The sequence below is a fragment of the Lolium perenne genome, chromosome 7 (assembly GCF_019359855.2).
Source record: "Lolium perenne isolate Kyuss_39 chromosome 7, Kyuss_2.0, whole genome shotgun sequence".
In the NCBI taxonomy this organism is placed as follows: domain Eukaryota; kingdom Viridiplantae; phylum Streptophyta; class Magnoliopsida; order Poales; family Poaceae; genus Lolium; species Lolium perenne.
This window is the reverse complement of record NC_067250.2, coordinates 180,195,391-180,213,129: the sequence shown is the minus strand read 5'-3', so window position 1 is coordinate 180,213,129 and position 17,739 is coordinate 180,195,391. Positions and strand designations below refer to the sequence as shown.

Below are 17,739 nucleotides of genomic sequence, written 5' to 3'. Positions count from 1 at the left end.
GTCTGAGTTGGAGATGGACGACGCATTTTGGAGTCACTTGCCCAATCCTCCGATGACGACACTGATTTATGGGAGGACCTCTAGGTGTGTCAAAATGTCGAGATCGGTGATGTGTATCTAGTGTCAAAGTAGTGTCGAGGTTGATGATGCTTATCTAGTGTCAAAGTGTCTATCTACGAAGTCTCAAAATTTCTATGCATCGCCCGTGTTTTCGAAGTTTGTATGAAATAATGGTGCTTATGCCCTATTTTACATCTGAAATTTCACCTATGCCCTATTTTGCATCATCTGAAATTGATCCGAATTTGGTCTCCTAGGAGTTGCTCTAACTGGCTGTAGTTTCAGCCGTTTGAGAAACATCTTTTTTCCATGTAATATTGGTGTGTGTAAGAGAGAGTATTTTTTTTTGAACCAGTATTTTTTCTTTTTTTTAAGACAGAGTATCAAAGGTGCTTTGGCTAGTTTGGCCGCACGCAATTACGAAGACAAGCTGGAAGAGAAACGAGAGCCAAAACAGTATTTCTCTTCCTTATTTCCACGTTTCTTCTTTTTTTTCTCGCCCCTCCACCACCTCCCGTCTTCGCACCCATCGCCCGAGATCTCCCCTTTGCCTCTCCCACTCCGTCAATGGCCTCCCCCGGACCAGCTCCCACCGGCGAGCTCCTCCGCATCGATCCCATCGAGCTGCGCTTCCCCTGTATGTCCTCTTACCGCACCTCCCGTTATCCCACACACACCCCCCCCCCCCCCCCCCCTCGCGAAAAAGATCTCTACTTTTTGGTTCTCCTTCTACCCGCGTGGATTGATTGGTCCGTAATCTTGGTCTGTTGTTTTTGTCGAGCAGTTGAGTTGAAGAAGCAGATCTCGTGCTCCATGCAGCTGTCGAATCTCAGCGACGACTACATCGCCTTCAAGGTTCGTCTGTCCTCTCTTGGCTGATTTTTTGGTCCGTACGGAATCATCCTGGAACCTAGAACTGGAGCAGTTCTAGGGGCGCCTTCATGCGTTGTACGTTTCGATGTGGTATATCATGCATCTATATGTTACTCATCGAAATTTTGATTCCGTGATACGAGGATTTAAGTTGATAGTGATTGAAAAATGTGATCTAGATGCTCCATGTCGCCATGCCTAATAACTGAATGTTTATGTGCCTGTTGGAATTTGAAATCTTATTTGTGTTCGCTGGTTTATCTAGCTTAGACAAGTTTTGAACTGTTTCTTTATGTGCGGCTGTGTTCCCATATGGTTTGATGTACAATTCTCTGTTACTTGATTGTCTAAACTCTAGAACTGATGGCATACACCTTGGAGGGGATTGTGCTGTGGGCATATGGTACTATACCAACTAGTGCATCCTAATCATCATTTGTATGAAATTGTTAATTTCTGTCAACATACGACCATTGCTGTAACTCTTGGGATAGTTTTATCTAAATTGCACTTTTCTTAACTAAGTTATTTCGTTGTTTTCCTTGCCATTCGATCGGTTAAAAGTGAAACCATCTGGTGTGTAATTGCCTCAAGATACTGAAATCACTATATCGATCTATAGTGGAGTCACTGTTGCCAAAGATCTGGATTCAAAGACGTTGTATTGTGATTTATATTTCCTGTTCTCTTTGTTGTTTCAGGTTAAAACTACGAGCCCAAAGAAGTACTCGGTGCGGCCCAATACAGGGGTTGTGTTGCCACGATCTACCTGCGATGTTGTTGGTCTGTCACTTCTAGACTTTGCTCTACTGGTTTTCTTGATAGGATCAACTCATCCACTTTTTTGTGACGTGTGTGTATCTGTATTGTTGCAGTGACAATGCAAGCACAGCGGGAGAACCCGCCTGACATGCAGTGCAAAGATAAATTCCTAGTCCAGAGTGTCATTGCACCCTCTGGCATAAATGTCAAGGATGTCACGGGAGAGATGGTAATGTTTCTCTCTTAATATGTTTCTTTATGAATCAAATGAGGCATAACATATGTGAGTCAAGCCATCAGTTGATGGATTAATTAGAGAGAAGTCCAACTTACCCCCCTAAACTCGTCTCAAAGTTCAGATTATAACCCTCAACTTTACTTTGGTTCAAATCTCAACCCTGAATTCTATAAACCGTTCAGAATTGAACCTTCAACCCTTTTTGACATGTTTTGAACCGGTTTTTCTTGCCAGTTAGCGGTTTTTCTCCCTATATACTGTGCCAACTCATCAACATACAACATACATGGTACATGTACTTCCTCTCTCTCCATATCGCATGATCACCTCATGCCTCATCATGATCTTCTTCCTCCCTGGAACGAGGCCATGGCGACCACAGAGGGGTGCCTCCATCGGACAATAACACCCGACGTCTTCCCTCTACATCACCTGTCGTGCCCAGCCTTCCGCCAGCACGGAGCAACCACCAGGCAGCGCAGCGAGCCGTGGGGGAGGCGTTTTTATTCCGGCGGGTGAAGAGTTGAAGATGAAGCATAGAGTTAAAGATGAAGAGTTAAAGACTTAGAATACATGTACGCACTATTTTACCAATACAATACATTACGTGACAAGAAAAACCAGCTTAAGACAATGCAAGGGGCGATTCTGAACCGTTTTTAGAATTCAGGGTTGAAAGTTGAACGGAAGTAAAGTTTAGGGTTGTAAGCTGAACTTTGAGACAAGTTTAGGGGGTAAATTGGACTTCTCTCGATTAATTATGGAGCTGAAAATTCTATGTTTCAGTACTTTTTCAGTTTTTCTCATAACTTTGGTGGTACACCTTCATTGAATTGATTGATTGTGGTGTTTGATGGCTTGGCAGTTTACAAAGGAATCTGGGAATAAGGTTGAAGAGGTGAAATTGCGAGTCACCTATGTCTCTCCTCCACAGCCACCATCTCCGGTTCCTGAAGAATCCGAAGAAGGCTCCCCGTCTAGGGGTGAATCAGAAAATGGAGATGGTCCTGCTGGGGGATTCACCAGAGTGAGTTTCATGCTTGTTGAACTTACACCCATAAATTTAGCAGTTTTTCTCTCACTGGCAGGGGAATTTACTTGAATCTGTAATCATTGCAGGCACTGCGAGAGCGCATTGAGCCTCAAGAAAAATCTTTAGAGGTCAGCTACTATCATTCTCTGTACGATGTGACTTCATAATAAGTTCATTGGTGATTTGGTTAGGTCATAGTTTTCTTTATCTACCTAAAAAAGTTGCCTTCTGTGCTATATTTTTACCTGATAACTGGCATCTTGTATTATGACGAAGTGTCGTGCTATTTTGTTGCCTCTTCCTGTGGTTTAGCTCTTCTTTATTTCTTTTTTTCTTTTTGGGTAATGGCAATGCTGTTCAATATCTAGTGGTATACACTATCTTATGTTCTCAATTTTTTTCTTCAGGCTGGAGCTTTGATCTCCAAGTTGACTGAAGAGAAGAACTCTGCAATTCAACAGAACCATAAAATTAGACAGGAACTTGTGAGTACAGTATCACTTATTATCTTTGTAGCTAATTGTATTCTGGCTTTGTAGTGAAAGTATTATTGTATTGTGACACTGGCCACCTACTAGATGCTACCATTTTGGGGTGTCAAATACATTACGGGAAAAGGAAATCCAAATATCTACCATAATATGAAATTGAATAGTATAAATTAAATTGGTGTAAAAAGAGAGATACAATTTGAAATTTTCTGTGAATGTTTGAGTTTTATTTCTTCTGTGTACTATTTTATGTTGTAAAACAATTCTACTTTTTTTTTTGTTTTGTTTATGAATGATTGAACATTTTGACTTGAGGACTGAACTAACAGAGTTATTACTACAAAATATAAAGCAGCAATATGGCACTTTCATGAAGCTCAAAAGTCACACGTTGTGCTTTCTACATTAAGGAACATCTGTAGTAGTGGATGTACTCATGTACATTTTTATATTCATATTAGTGAATACAAAAACTCCAAAGTAGAAACTGCAAATAAAAGGAAACATTCCACGTTATCAAATTGTTTTAAGTTGTTATTCCCATGCTAAAGCTGGAAAGATGAAAAAAACTTCTACAACACAATTTTGTAAGAAAATTACATCTAGGGAATCTGCATAATGAACAGTTTGTTCTGTATTTTATTTTTGCTACCTCAGCATGTGATAGTAGTTACGTTGTACATTGGTCAGGTCCAACTTATATATTTCAAAGATCGTTGGTTCCTTCTCAATTTATGTTTTCTATTATGAAGATTAAAATCATATTCAAATTTCTTCCAGAGACTCGAACTTCATGTCCTGCTTTATCTATTGTTTAATAATTATTTGTTCTGCATTTCAATCTGAAACTGGATCCTGTCTTTGTTATTTAGATTAATATTGTATACAGATTTGCAATTTTGGTATTTGTTGTCCTTGTTCTTTTAAGACATGGCTGCGCTGAGAGCCACCCAAAGCCTCACTAGTACTTCTTTGAAACCACCATTGACGTCCATATTAAAGATCACTATAAGTACTTTCAACCCTGAAAATCCGTGTTAGTGATGATGAACTCAGTCGATGAAAATGCATGGAACTTGAACTAACCACTGCTTAGAAAGCTGAGAGACGCACGTCTTTTAGAGCAATCTTAAAACATGAATATGAATTCATGAACTCGTGTTGTAGCTCTTGGCAGTAAAAATAGCCTCGCCCAACAAAGAGGTCATGGCATTTTAGATCTCTGCATGGTAATATGAATGATTCTTTGAGAACTTGAGCATGACAAATAAAGAAAATAGTGATGCATTGATTAATCCAATAGACAACGAGATGAACCTCATGTTGTCAGGCTGAAATGATTCTTATTTGCTGACTTTACCTTTTGTTCACATGGCAGGATATGATGAGACGGGAGGTCAGCAAGAGGCGTGGAGGGTTTTCCTTTGTAATTGTCATAATTGTAGCTTTGATCGGGATCTTCCTGGGCTATATGATGAAGTCATAATTCTTTCAGTCCGTATGACTTGGCCTTATCAAGGGGAACTGGACTCAGTTCATGCTAGTCATGTTTGGGAACTTGAAAAGATGATTGGAAATCAAATGTCTTCAACAAGTTCTCCTTTCTGTTTTGTCAATATAGGAGTGCATGTGTGAAATGTTAAGCTAGTTTAAGCTTCTTTTGTTGTTAATTTCATTGGTGGGTTGTGCGCTATGCTGACGCCTTAACTTGGAATATGCATTAATTGTTTTTGTTCACAGTTCACATTGTAGCTGTGAAATTGTTGGTCTATAGTTGAATGTGTGTGTGCCATTTGGAAAGATTAATATGATTTGTCTCACAGTAATATGCTGTTCCAGTCCGTGGAAGATCTAGTCATTATTTTCGCTAGTACATGGTAATATTTTGACTGTCCAAGTGGTGGTAGACTAATAATTAATCTACCCAGGCTCGAAATATACTCTGAACTGGTTTTCGACTGGTTTCCTGATAATAAACTGGTCAAACTTTGTACTTCTGCTTTACTATTGAAAATGGGAAGTCTTTTTGCCTTGTTAAAAAAAAACTCTGAACCAAGCAAGTGTGTGGAAGGCGGCTCGGCTGTGGGCAAGCACAGTTTGACTGGTTTTAGCTTAGTTCATTCTTTTTTTGCACTAAAGTGGAAGTGGAGATTTGCTTTATGGAAGGAAATGAACTCTTCTACTAACCGGTTTGAATCTGTTTCCACCGATTTCAGTTTTGCACACCCCTGGGTATATGCATCGTTTCAAAGGCTTTGAACAGACTTGTACCTCTTCAGCTTGGCTGTCACTAAGACACTAAGGCCATTGAAGTAAGGGACCACTGGAACAGTAAGATCAGAGTTCCTTAGTAGCCACCGCCTCTTGAGAAAAGCCCTAGCCGCCTCGACTCAGCCTCCTCCATAGATCGGTTCCCCCTCCTCCGGCCGGCTTCGCCGGCGTCGGGAGGAGTGGGGAACCCGATCTATGAGTGAAGTTTTCAATAAAAGTAGTCTTTTCAGTAGTCTATGTTAGGTTTTTGGTAGTCGTTTTCTTGTTGGTTTCCCCGCAATGGAGATGGCATCGTCTGCAATAAGTGATCTTCGGCCTTTCGTTCGACGACGAGATCTCCTTCCCGACGTCAATGGTGGTGCTGAAAGATTACAATTATCTAGGTATGGGTGTTCAGATCTTACTTCGCCAGATCGATCTTGGATTTTTTCTCATGGTTGCCGCGAGGAGGATTATCCTCGCAGTTCTTGTCCCGGTTGCTACGTCCTCGACAATGGTGATTCGTATTCTCGGCTCTCCATCAACGTCGACAAGGCAGATCGGTTTTTATTCCCTGATATACTGGTGTTGGTACTCTTGCCGATGTTGATTGACTACTTTAATGGTTGCGCGCGTGCAAGCAGCCTTGGCATTGCGGCTCAAATTAAAATTATGGAAGAACCTTCGTTGGTATTTACAGGTCTATGGTTTGTTATCTATCTTTGGCTGCCTTCAGAAAAGTACAAGATTATGTCTTGGAAGAAGAAAGAATTTGAAGACCTCGAAGATTTGCTAGTATCTTTTAGACTTTATTTTGTAATCGCTGGAGACAGCTCGTGTATCTCTACCATGTACTATTTGTTATTATGAATATATGTGGTATTGATTGTCAAAAAAAAAAGGCCATTGAAGTAACAAGGGATCCTGCAACCTGTGTTCATGTTTCTACATGATGCTAAATTCATAGGGATTTACAGTACAGTGTCAAGTGGGATCGTGCCAAAAGTCACTTGCATCTATATTATACACTATGTTCATATGTTGTCATGAAAATAACCAGGACATCAAAAGGATAACTGCAAGTTCTTTTCCTGCTCCAAAGGGAGATCCCATATTTGCGGACCTTTTCCTAGTTTATACCCTATATAAAAGTTGGACATTTTAGCGTCTCATGGTTGATTGAGGCACGCTCGGGCACTGTAGATGCACAAATTATCTACTCTTTCCTTCAACCATTGCTGGACACGTACCCTCTATTTTTATGGCCCATTTGATTTATTTGACCGGTGACACTTTTTTTGTGTGGATGGGCAACCGGTTACCGGTTGCACGTCCAACGGGCCAACTTCATCAGTTTATGTTGCCACCTATTTTCTCTGGAAGTTACAGTAAAAGCGGTGGCACGATCAAGCAAATACACTTTGACCCAACCTCTCTCTTCTTTCTTCTGAGGTCTTCGTATTCATCCTCCCCATGGCCAGCGCCCACTTTTTTACGGGCCGCCTTTGCCCTACTACCACCGGTTTGCTTCCCCGTGCCACCGGCCGGCCGACACCCACGCATCATCCTGCTTCCGCATGATTCGGGGCCGAGCGGCCGGATTGAAGTGGTGGTCAGGCCTCCCTGACGTGGTTCCCACATCCTCCCGGCATGTTCGGTGACGTCGAGGTCCAACCTGGTGCCCGGCTCCGGCGAGAGGGAGTGGTGGCCGGCCCGCCGAGCGAGGCCAGTGGCCGCCTCGCCTCCTCTGGCTGGCCTCCAGTCCATCTCCTTTCGCTCCGCGGTCCATGTCTGAAAGGATCGTATGCCGCACCTAGAGGGGGGGGGGGGGGGTGTGAATAGGTGCTAACCAATTTTTAGTTCTTTTTCAATTTAGGCTTGACACAAAAGGTAAATTCTCTAGATATGCAACTAAGTGAATTTACCTATATGACAAGGCTAACAACTAAGCAAGATATATCTAAGCAATATAGAGATAGAATAGGATTGTCGTTGCCTAATCGACGGTACCTCGGAGGAGGGATCCTCACGAGGGGGAGAAGAAGTAGGGGCCATAGGGCGGAGTGCTCTCGGGACGGTGGTACGCGAGTTACCCAGCTTCGGAACACCTGCACGATGACAGGGCCTACTGCTGCTTGTCTGGAATTATCTGGGCGCTTTCGCGTTGTTACAATGAGTTGTGGTTGTGCCTCTAGGGCTCCCGGGATCCGGCTTATATAGACGCACGGATCTAGGGTTTACACGGAGAGTCCTAGCCGGAATACAAGTTGCCTAACTACGGTACAATGTCTTGCCGTGTACGTCAAGGATCCGCCTTCCTCCAAGTACGTGCTGGATCCGGACACTTTATGGGCCTCCACGGATCCGGCCTCCTTCGTAGGTCGGTTAGGATCCGGCTTCCTGTTCCTGGGCTGGACTTCATCCTTCATGATCTACAGCAACTGGGCCGCCCGATGGGCCACATGCCTCATCACCAACTATGGGCCACCCGGGCTTGCCGGATCTAGGCCATGCCGTTGATATACCCATAAAGTATACCCACAACAGTAGCCCCCGAAGTTCTCCGAGATTCATCATTCCTCCGACTTCATTCAGCTCGGATCCGAAGAGAATCTTGAAGAGCTTCAAAACTTTCACTTGATTCCAGGTTCATTCACTCGGAAGTCCTTCATCTTCAGATCACGTATAACAACGGAGACTCCGCCTTTCCCGCGCACAACCTCCTTATTTCCCGCGCTAAATTTTCGCAGATGCAAATCTTTAGCCGGAATTTTCGGGAGTGCATGGTTAAGTTACCTCCACGTCGTTTTACCGCACTTGACCTAAAACACGTGTCGTCCATCCAACGGTGTGACCGTTCCGTTTCCACCGTCGGATCCGAATCCCGAATCTCCGCGCGTGGCCTATAAATACCCCGCGGCTCGGTAATTCCTCATTCTTTCACCTCTTCTCACCACTTCATCTTCCTCCTCACGCCGCGCCGCCCGACAGATATTGACTCCGGCGAACCTTGCCACGGTGAACTCCACGCGCCGCCAGTCCAAGCCTCTCCTCGCGCCAAGACCGCTTCGGTTGAACGGGAAATCCTCCCCGCCGCCGATTCGTGGTCACGCGAGGTGGTTTCCTGCAAGTCCGGCGACCTCGTCTTCACCGGAGCTCCGTCGAGCCACCGCGCCATTAACGGTACGTGCGCCGGCCTTGTAGAAGACAAACGTAGTGTAAATCCGGGTACTCACATAATTTGTATGGGCGCAGCCGGAAGCATGCCACTTGATTCATCACACTGTACTGGTAGCTCTCCGAGTAGCCCGGATCCCAATCCATTAGAACCAATATGTCCGGATCCCATATCATTCCTGCCACCATATGTTTCCGACATTAGACTAGCTCAACCGTTTTCCGCATCTTCCAGCACCGCTCCAGGCCGGATCCCCTCCCTCAAAGAACTTCAAGAAGAACTCGAGGGACAAGCTAGGATGGCAGCCAAAGTACAGGAGGCGGAAAACAAGAGGGCGTCCAAGGCCCGGATCCGTGAAGGAGAGCGGGGTCAGTGGTGGCCCTGCGCAACTACTGATGTGGAGCTTAGAGAGCTCCAGAACGAGGGTATGATCTCCACTCACTGGAGCTTCACACGCGACTCCGACGTCCCCAAACCCGAAGCCGGAGAAATCGTTATGACTAAGGCTTGGGTGGAACGCGGATTATCACTCCCTTGTTCGGAGTTTTTCCTCTCCATCCTCAACACATACGGGCTACAGCCCCACAACATCTGTCCAAACTCATATCTCCTCCTCTCCAACTTCGTAACTCTTTGCGAAGGGCACCTTGGGATCCGACCAGATGTCAAACTATGGCAGTTCTTCTTCCGGGTGAAGAAGGAGACAAAAGACAAAGCAATGGTGAACTGTGGGAGTATGACGTTCATGCTCCGACCTAGCCGCATGTATCCTCCCCACGACTCGCACGAATCCGTCCGGTACTGGAACGCCGGATGGTTCTATGAAAAGAACGCTTCAGTTCCGGACATCCACGATGGCTTGCCCAAGTTCATCAACGAGCCTCCGGAAGAGCTCGCAAGCTGGAGCTTTGTTCCTTCGCTCGCCCAAACCCCTATCTTGGAGAAGACAGCGCGGAGAATCTCCTGGTTAGTCCATGACGGTCTGACCGGAGCTCAGCTTACACTCAGCTGGTTTTCCCGGAGAATCCAGCCCCTGCGCTACAACGCACGCCTGATGTGCGCTTATACTGGGGCGGACGATCTCCTCCGAGTCACCCACCACGATCTTCCGGCCGACTCCCTCAAGAGAAGGTTCAAGACGTTGGTGAAGATTCCCAGGGGCCAACAGGTCCCGGAACTGATCAAGGATATCTACACAAACGACCAGTGCCCTCCGGTAAGCTCTGTTCTTTTCGTTGCTTCAAACTTCACAAGTTTTTGGATGTTAACTTTGACTTTTATTCATATTCCTCCCAGCTCAACACTTTGGCGGAGGAAAACTTCCGCACCATTCTTCGTGTCCCTGTCAGCGGCGACGCGGCGGAGGAGGTTCCGGAAGACGAAGAGGAGGAAGAGGAACAGGCACCCCGCAAGGCGGCCCCTCGACCTTCGAAGCGTCCCCGCGCCAAAGCTTCCGGCTCTGAAGCCGGAGCTAGCGGCGAGGCCTCCGCCAAGAAGTCCAAGACCGTAAAGCCACCTCCGCTAGACTCGAGGAAAGCGGAACGTGCACGCTTGAAGATGTTTTCAACAGCTGGCCAGCGCTCGCGCCCCATCATCCCCGGCGCCACGTAAGTTTCCGAATATGGTGCACCTCTATCTTGGCGAAATTATTTCTTATTCGATCCCTTTCACTTGTTTGCAGGAATCCGAGTACCACTGCCACGTGGACCATCAGCCAAGAGCCTATCACTAAATATATGAAAAAGTCTCCGGCAGTTGGTCCTACTACTCCAGCTCCGCCAAGTACCTCCCACCCTACTCCTCGGCCGTCTCCCCCTCAGGCTGATCCATCTCCCCCTCCTGCCGCAAACACTCCACCGGAAATAATTTCGGTTAGCAGCGAGAAGGTGGGCGGAGAAGATCCTAAGGCCAAAGGCCCTGCCCAAGAAGACGCAGAAGAACAAGGCCAAGGAGAGGCTGAAGTCACTTCTTCTGAGAAGGCCGGAGACGGCGCTGGCGACATCGTCGTTTTTCCGAAAAACTTTGGAGATCCGGCTGACACCACTTCCACCCCCAAGGCATATGCTACCAAGTTTTTTAACAAGTTAACCGAGGCGGAGAAATGGGATCTTGAACAAGACTTGCTCAACGCCATGCTGAACAACGCCTGGGGGAAGCCTGACTCCGCGACATCGGAAATCCAGGACTTCAAGAAGAATGTCGGCCAGTTCTTCGACAAACTCATCTGCAAGCAAAAGGTACTCCCCAGTAGCCCCCAAGCATGTAGGCGGAAACTCAAAGAATAGTTAGCGCTTAGATGCTTAGAGAAAGATTACTTCCGGGAAAGTTTTTAAATTGGATCAGTAGCCCCCAAGCATTATGGCGGAAAGGTTCCAGCAATAATGCTTTGGAGGAAACCACTGTTACAGGCCGAATTTTTACTCCTGCTCTGTCTATGTTTTACAGGAACAGCAGGCGCTGCATTATGAGCTGCACAAGAACATTGCCCTTCAGCGCCGCGTTACTCTGAATCAGGCGGAAAATATCCGGACTCTGAAGGATGAGAATGCGGAACTGAACAAACAACTGGCGGACGCCCAAGGTTGGTTTCCGTCTTTTTCGTCATTAGCTCATGTTCCGACTTTGAACTTGCTTTTAACTTATGTTATTATAGGCGCATCCTCTTCCCTTGCTACAACCTCGTCGGAGCTTGAGAACCTGCGCTCCTCGTACCAAGAATTGGAAACGAAATTAAAGGAGGCGGAACTGAAGAGGGAGCAGGCCGAGAAACAGCTGGCGGAGAAAAACTCCGAGCACATCAGGGAAACGGGCGAATTTATATTGAAAAGAAATGCTGACAGCGAGACCATCAAGAGGCAGCAGAAAGAGCTCAATGGACTCCGGAAATATATGGAGACCGCGGAACATCACTGGGACTTGCTCATCGAAAATATCTTGGGTATTATGCTGAAACCTTGTCCAAATGTTTGCTCCGACCTTTTTCTTTTGTGCTCAAATTGCATGCTGATATCCTGATTATCTTATGCAGAGCCGCTTGGGTATCCGGAAAAACGTCGGAATTTGTTCCCACGAGACGACCTTCTTCAACTTGCAGGCGATGATTGCAAAGATCTCATCTCCGCCTCCCGCAAGATATGCTACAACTTATCCATCAAGAGGAGTCGCACTTGCAACGTTCGCAAACTTGTTGGAAAAATGGACGTTCTTCCGGAGCTGGTGACGGATCTGCAAGCATCATCAGCCCGAGGCGCTGCTGCAATGACCTTGACTATGTGCCTAGCACATAATCCGGAGCTTCATCTTGATCAGGTAACCACGGGCGTTCCTCCGGATGCGGATGTTAACGCGCTCCTGGATGCAGTGAGTGGCTACGACACCCGTATCGCGCGCAGGATCCGGCATAACGAATTCTACGACAAGGTCGTTCTTCCTGCGGATGAGCCCTTGGAAGCCGAACTTCAAAAGGAGCGCGACGCGGAGGCGCGACCTGCGGAATCCGGAACCCAATTTACCTGGACCAGCTCCAAGGACGCTCCCCAAGAGGAACCCAAGACTAGCACTGCAGCTTCTGAAGAAGAAGAAGAAAGTGATGAAGACGTGTCATCTCCGGCCGAAGACGCCGAGAAAAAAGATTCAGAGGGCAAGACTTCTCCGGCTAAGGGGGAGTCAGAACTTTTATTCCTACGGGAGAAACAATGCATCATTTTGGCCCCAGCGAGGGTTTGTAATATAACTTTAATTCTTAAGTATCTAGGGACGAAACAATTATGCGTGGGCGGAAAACTTATCCTGCTATCCGTTAGAATTATTTGCATGTTTCGTTTGTTAAAAGCAAGTGCTGGTTTGTTAATTTTCCGGCTTACTCGTTTGACCTTCCACGAGCCGGAAAACCTTTGGCCGGAAACGCTCGCCTGCGGTGACGAAGCCCAATGGCGTCCGTCCATAACCGCGGAAACAAGCCCCCAGCCTAGGTGCCGGAAATCGCTACCAGGAATCCACGAGTTCGCAACGAAAAAAAATTTCCACCAGAAAACTTAAACTTACGTCCTAAGGGACGATTTTGAAAATCACAACTTTCATACACGCCTAGGCGGAAACATCCAGCTCTGCGGTTTTAGTCGGAAAACACATACATGATCTAAAAATGAATAAGTAAAGGAGGTAAAAGACTCAAAGAGTGAACCATAAGCTTTATTTCATTGATCATGTATAACTATTACAGAGTTTATAACTCGGAAAAAATATGCTAAGTGTAGAAAGGACGTAGCTGTGCGATGTTCCAAGGGCGATCTGTTTCGTCGTAGATGTCATCCGGATCCTCATGCTTGCGTTTCCGGTGCCAATTAGCAGGTCTATCCTTCAGCTCACGGAAATCAATAAGGTAGTACGACCCGTTATGAAGCACTTTGCTAACGACGAAGGGTCCTTCCCACGGAGATTGCAGCTTATGGTCTTTCACCTGTCGAAGGCGGAGGACCAGGTCTCCTGCCATGAAGGAGCGATTCCGAACTCGACGACTGTGATAGCGTCGGAGCTTCTGCTGGTAGATGGCGGAGCGCTGGTCAGCCAAGTTCCGAGCTTCCTCGATCAGGTCCACAGATAGCTGTCTGGCCTCATCAGCTGTTTCTTCATTGTAGGCGGAAACTCGCGGTGAATCGTGGATGATGTCGGAGGGAAGCACGGCTTCGGATCCGTATACCAGGAAAAATGGGGTAAACCCTGTTGACCTGTTAGGGGTAGTTCGCAAACTCCACAACACAGCTTCCAACTCGTCAGCCCAAGCTCCAGCTACTCGTCGCAGCGGTTCTTCTAGGCGCGGTTTAATTCCTGATAATATTAGGCCGTTAGCCCTTTCAACCTGACCATTTGACTGTGGGTGAGCCACAGATGCGAGGTCCAGTCGAATCCCTACTGTCTCACAATAATCCTTCAATTCTCCTTGAGCGAAGTTTGTGTCATTATCTGTGATTATGCTGTGTGGGATGCCGAATCTCATCACGAGGCTGCAGACAAATTTTAGTGCCGTAGCACCATCGGCTTTCCTCACTGGCTTTGCCTCGATCCACTTGCTGAATTTGTCAACAGCGACCAGAAGGTATTCAAAACCGCCAAGAGATGATTTTTTTAACTTACCAACCATATCGAGCCCCCAGACCGCAAACGGCCAGGTGATAGGTATGGTCTTCAGCTCTTGGGCTGGAGCGTTTGGTTGAGTAGCGTAGTACTGACAACCTCGGCAGGTCTTAACTATTTTATCAGCATCTTCTTTAGCTGTGAGCCAGTAAAAACCTAGCCGAAAAGCTTTTGCAACGAGTGACCTGGAGGCGGCATGATGCCCACAGTCTCCTGCATGGATCTCTCTGTGGATTTCAATGCCATCTTGATTGGAGACGTATTTGAGAAATACCCCTGTTGCACTTCGTTTGTAGAGCTGTCCATCAACAACTGTGTAGGATCTTGCTCGTCTGACGATCTGTCGCGCGAGGACCTCGTCCTCTGGCAACTTCTGATTGATGAGGTAGTCCAGGAAAGGCTGGGTCCAAGCCGGAATGATAGCCATCACTTCCCTAGCCGGAGATACTGCCACTTCTGGGTTTTCCGGGTTAGCGCCCTTCACCGAGGGTATCCGGAGATGCTCCAGGAAAATGCCAGGCGGAATTTGCCTCCTGCCGGATCCGAGCTTGGATAGCATGTCTGCCGCTGCGTTATCGTCTCTCCTGACGTACTTGACTTCGTATCCGAGGAAGCACTTGGCGATCTCGTCAACTTCGTCTCTGTAGGCCGCCATGACGGAGTTTCTGGCGTTCCAGGTTCCGGCTACTTGTTGTGCCACCAGGTCGGAGTCTCCACAGCATATGATGTGCTTGATCCCGATTTCCTTAGCGATGCGCAGACCGTGTAGTAGAGCCTCGTATTCCGCCATATTGTTTGTAGCTTCGAAGTGGATCTGCAGAACATACTGCAGTTCTTCTTCGGTAGGGGACTTTAGGGTGACTCCGGCTCCTGAGCCTTGATGCTGCTTGGATCCATCGAAGTGCATGACCCATGTTTCTGGTTCCGGCTCCAGACTTGCATCCGGAGCTTCTGTCCAATCTGCGACGAAATCTGCCAAGACTTGGGATTTAACCGCAGTCCTAGGCTTGTAAGCGATGTCGAAGGCGGATAATTCGATGCCCCATTTAGCCGTACGTCCTGTTGCGTCAGCGTTGTTGAGAATTGTTAACAGCGGAGCCTTGCTCACAACTGTTACTGGGTGTTCTTGGAAGTAGTGTCTCAGCTTCCGGCTGCCTAGGAACACTCCATAAGCTAGCTTCTGAAAGTGAGGGTACCTTTGCTTTGACTCCGTCAGCACCTCGCTAATGTAGTAGACAGGTCTTTGGACGTCATATTCATGACCTTCTTCCTTTCGCTCCACCACGATGACGAGGCTGATCACTTTATTGGTAGCTGCCAGATAAAGGAGCATTGGCTCTGACTCTGCTGGAGCTGCCAAGATAGGTGGGGAGGTGAGTATTTCCTTCAACCCCCGAAGAGCTGCGTCGGCTGCGTCGTCCCAGACGAATTTGTCTGTTTTCATCAGCAGCTTGTACAAAGGTAGCGCCTTCTCGCCAAGACGGCTAACAAACCTACTGATTGCTGCGATGCATCCAGTTAGTCGTTGCACATCTTTAAGACAAGTTGGCCGTTTGATACACAGGATTGCCTTGATTTTTTCCGGGTTAACCTCAATGCCTCTGTGAGAGACTATGAAGCCAAGAAGTTTTCCGGCTGGCACGCCAAAGACGCACTTCAGCGGATTCAACATCATCTTGTACCTGCGGAGGTTGTCGAAGGTTTCTGTGAGGTCGCTGATCAGGTCGGATCCTTTCCGGGTCATGACCGCGATGTCGTCGACGTAAGCGTGCACGTTCCGGCCAATTTGGTCCTTCAGGCACCGCTGCATCGTACGTTGGTAGGTGGCACCTGCATTTTTCAAACCAAAAGGCATAGTAACATAGCAGTAAGTACCAAACGGGGTAATGAATGAAGTCGCCTTTTGGTCGGACTCCTTCATCCGGATCTGATGATACCCGGAATACGCATCAAGAAAACACAGAAGTTCCGCCCCCGCCGTCGAATCAATGACTTGGTCAATGCGCGGCAAGGGGAACGGATCCTTCGGGCAATGCTTGTTCAAGCCGGAGTAATCGATGCACATTCTTAGTATTTCAGTGTTCTTTTTGGGTACAAGGATGGGATTTGCGACCCAATCGGTGTGGATAACTTCTATTACAAAACCTGCCTCTAGTAACTTAGCTAGTTCCATCCCTATGGCGCGGCGCTTCTTGTCTCCAAAGCGTCGCATAGCTTGCTTTACCGGTTTAGCCCCCGGATTTATGTTGAGGTAGTGCTCGGCGAGTTCCCTAGGTACTCCGGACATGTCAGAAGGTTGCCATGCGAAGATATCCATGTTAGCGCGGAGGAACTCGACGAGCGCGTCTTCCTATTTGGGGTCCATGTTGGCTCCGACTGAAACCTGCTTGGAAGGGTCGCCTTTGATGAGGTCGTGCTTCTTGGTTTCTATCGCGGCCTTGAAGGACGTCTTCTGTTCAGAGATCTGCTTTTTGGTGGTCTGCATCTCAGTCGGATCCACCGCGGCTCTGTAGCCTTTCAGCTCTTCTCCAGATATCACAGACTCTGCGAAGGCGGCTTCGCCTAACTCGCACTCATGAGCCTTTTTGTAGTCTCCGGATATGGTAATCATACCTTTAGGACCCGGAATCTTGAGCTTGTTGTAGATGTAGCACGCTCTTGCGTGGAACTTGTGGTAGGTGGGCCTGCCGAAGATGACGTGGTAGGAGCTCTTGAAGGGCACAACTTCAAACGTGATCTTCTCTTCGCGGAAGTTATGAACATCACCAAAAGCCACGGGAAGTGTGATGCTGCCGAGGGAATTCACCTTCTTACCCGGAACCACGCCATGAAACTCAGTGTTGCTGTGTTTGAGCTGTTCCTTGGTGAGGTTCATCCGCTCTAAAGTCTCCAGGTACATGATGTTCAAGCTGGCTCCACCATCCATGAGGCACTTGGAGAAGTCATACCCGTCTATGCGGGGACTTACAACCAAGGCGTAGCATTCTTTTGGCACAATGGCAGGGTGATCCTTCCTATCAAATGTGCACGGGATTTCCGACCACCTGACGTACTGCGGCACAGCCGGAACTGTGGCGTTCAGGATCCGGGTAGCTGACTTGGCAGCGCGTACTGTTGGGGTCCCGAGGAAAGTGTGGTAAGCCCCCACGCTCTTTTTATCGAATGGGTTGGATTTACCTGCGGATCCTGCCTTGGGATCCGGCGAGTTATCATCCTCATCCATCGCCTCGGAACTATCTTCCTCTTTGTCCTTCTTCTTCAACAGCTCCGCAGCTTTTAGCATGTTGTCCTTTGGGGTTTCCAGCAACTGCTGATCTGCGGGCGTGGCGAAGTTGATTCTGCGAGGCGGAATTGCTTCTCTAACAATTCGATCGGCCTCCGCCTGCGCATAGGTCATCTTTACTTCCCACTCTTGCGCCATGCTCTTGACCTGCTCGAGTGTGGCAGCAATTTCGCGATCCTGTCTGTCGAATTGGTCCGCCAAACCTGCAGCTTCTTCCCTTTCTTCCCTTAATGCGGCTGCGGCATCGGCGAGCTTCTTGGCTGTGGCCAGCATTTCCTTTCTAGTGGCCTCTAGGGCCTCCGGATCTACGGCGTCGCCCGGGGTTATAGGTTTGTTAAGAACTGCTCGTGCAACCATCTCTTCAGCTGACAGGAGTTCCTCCGAGGAAGAATCCCTGCGGGGTCGCTCCCGTGACAGTGGAGATCCTTGGCGGGATGG

At 47.5% G+C, this 17,739-nt stretch overlaps 1 protein-coding gene across 1 annotated transcript; it reads left to right on the top strand.

Moving 5' to 3' along the window:
- Positions 1-501: 501 nt before the first annotated feature.
- LOC127314847 (vesicle-associated protein 1-2) lies at positions 502-5,283 on the top strand. The gene is made up of 8 exons (XM_051345375.2): positions 502-697; positions 845-915; positions 1,635-1,716; positions 1,809-1,924; positions 2,799-2,960; positions 3,053-3,094; positions 3,374-3,451; positions 4,836-5,283. The coding sequence occupies exons 1-8, from the start codon at positions 628-630 to the stop codon at positions 4,941-4,943; spliced, it is 729 nt and encodes a 242-aa protein (XP_051201335.1). The 5' UTR covers positions 502-627; the 3' UTR covers positions 4,944-5,283.
- The last annotated feature ends 12,456 nt before the right edge of the window (positions 5,284-17,739 follow it).

Coding starts and splice junctions, on each gene's coding strand:
- LOC127314847 (XM_051345375.2), top strand. CDS start 628: ATGGCCTCCCCCGGACCAGCTCCCACCGGCGAGCTCCTCCGCATCGAT. Junction 1,925..2,798: donor AGGATGTCACGGGAGAGATG/GTAATGTTTCTC, acceptor ATGGCTTGGCAG/TTTACAAAGGAATCTGGGAA. Junction 3,095..3,373: donor CTCAAGAAAAATCTTTAGAG/GTCAGCTACTAT, acceptor TTTTTTCTTCAG/GCTGGAGCTTTGATCTCCAA.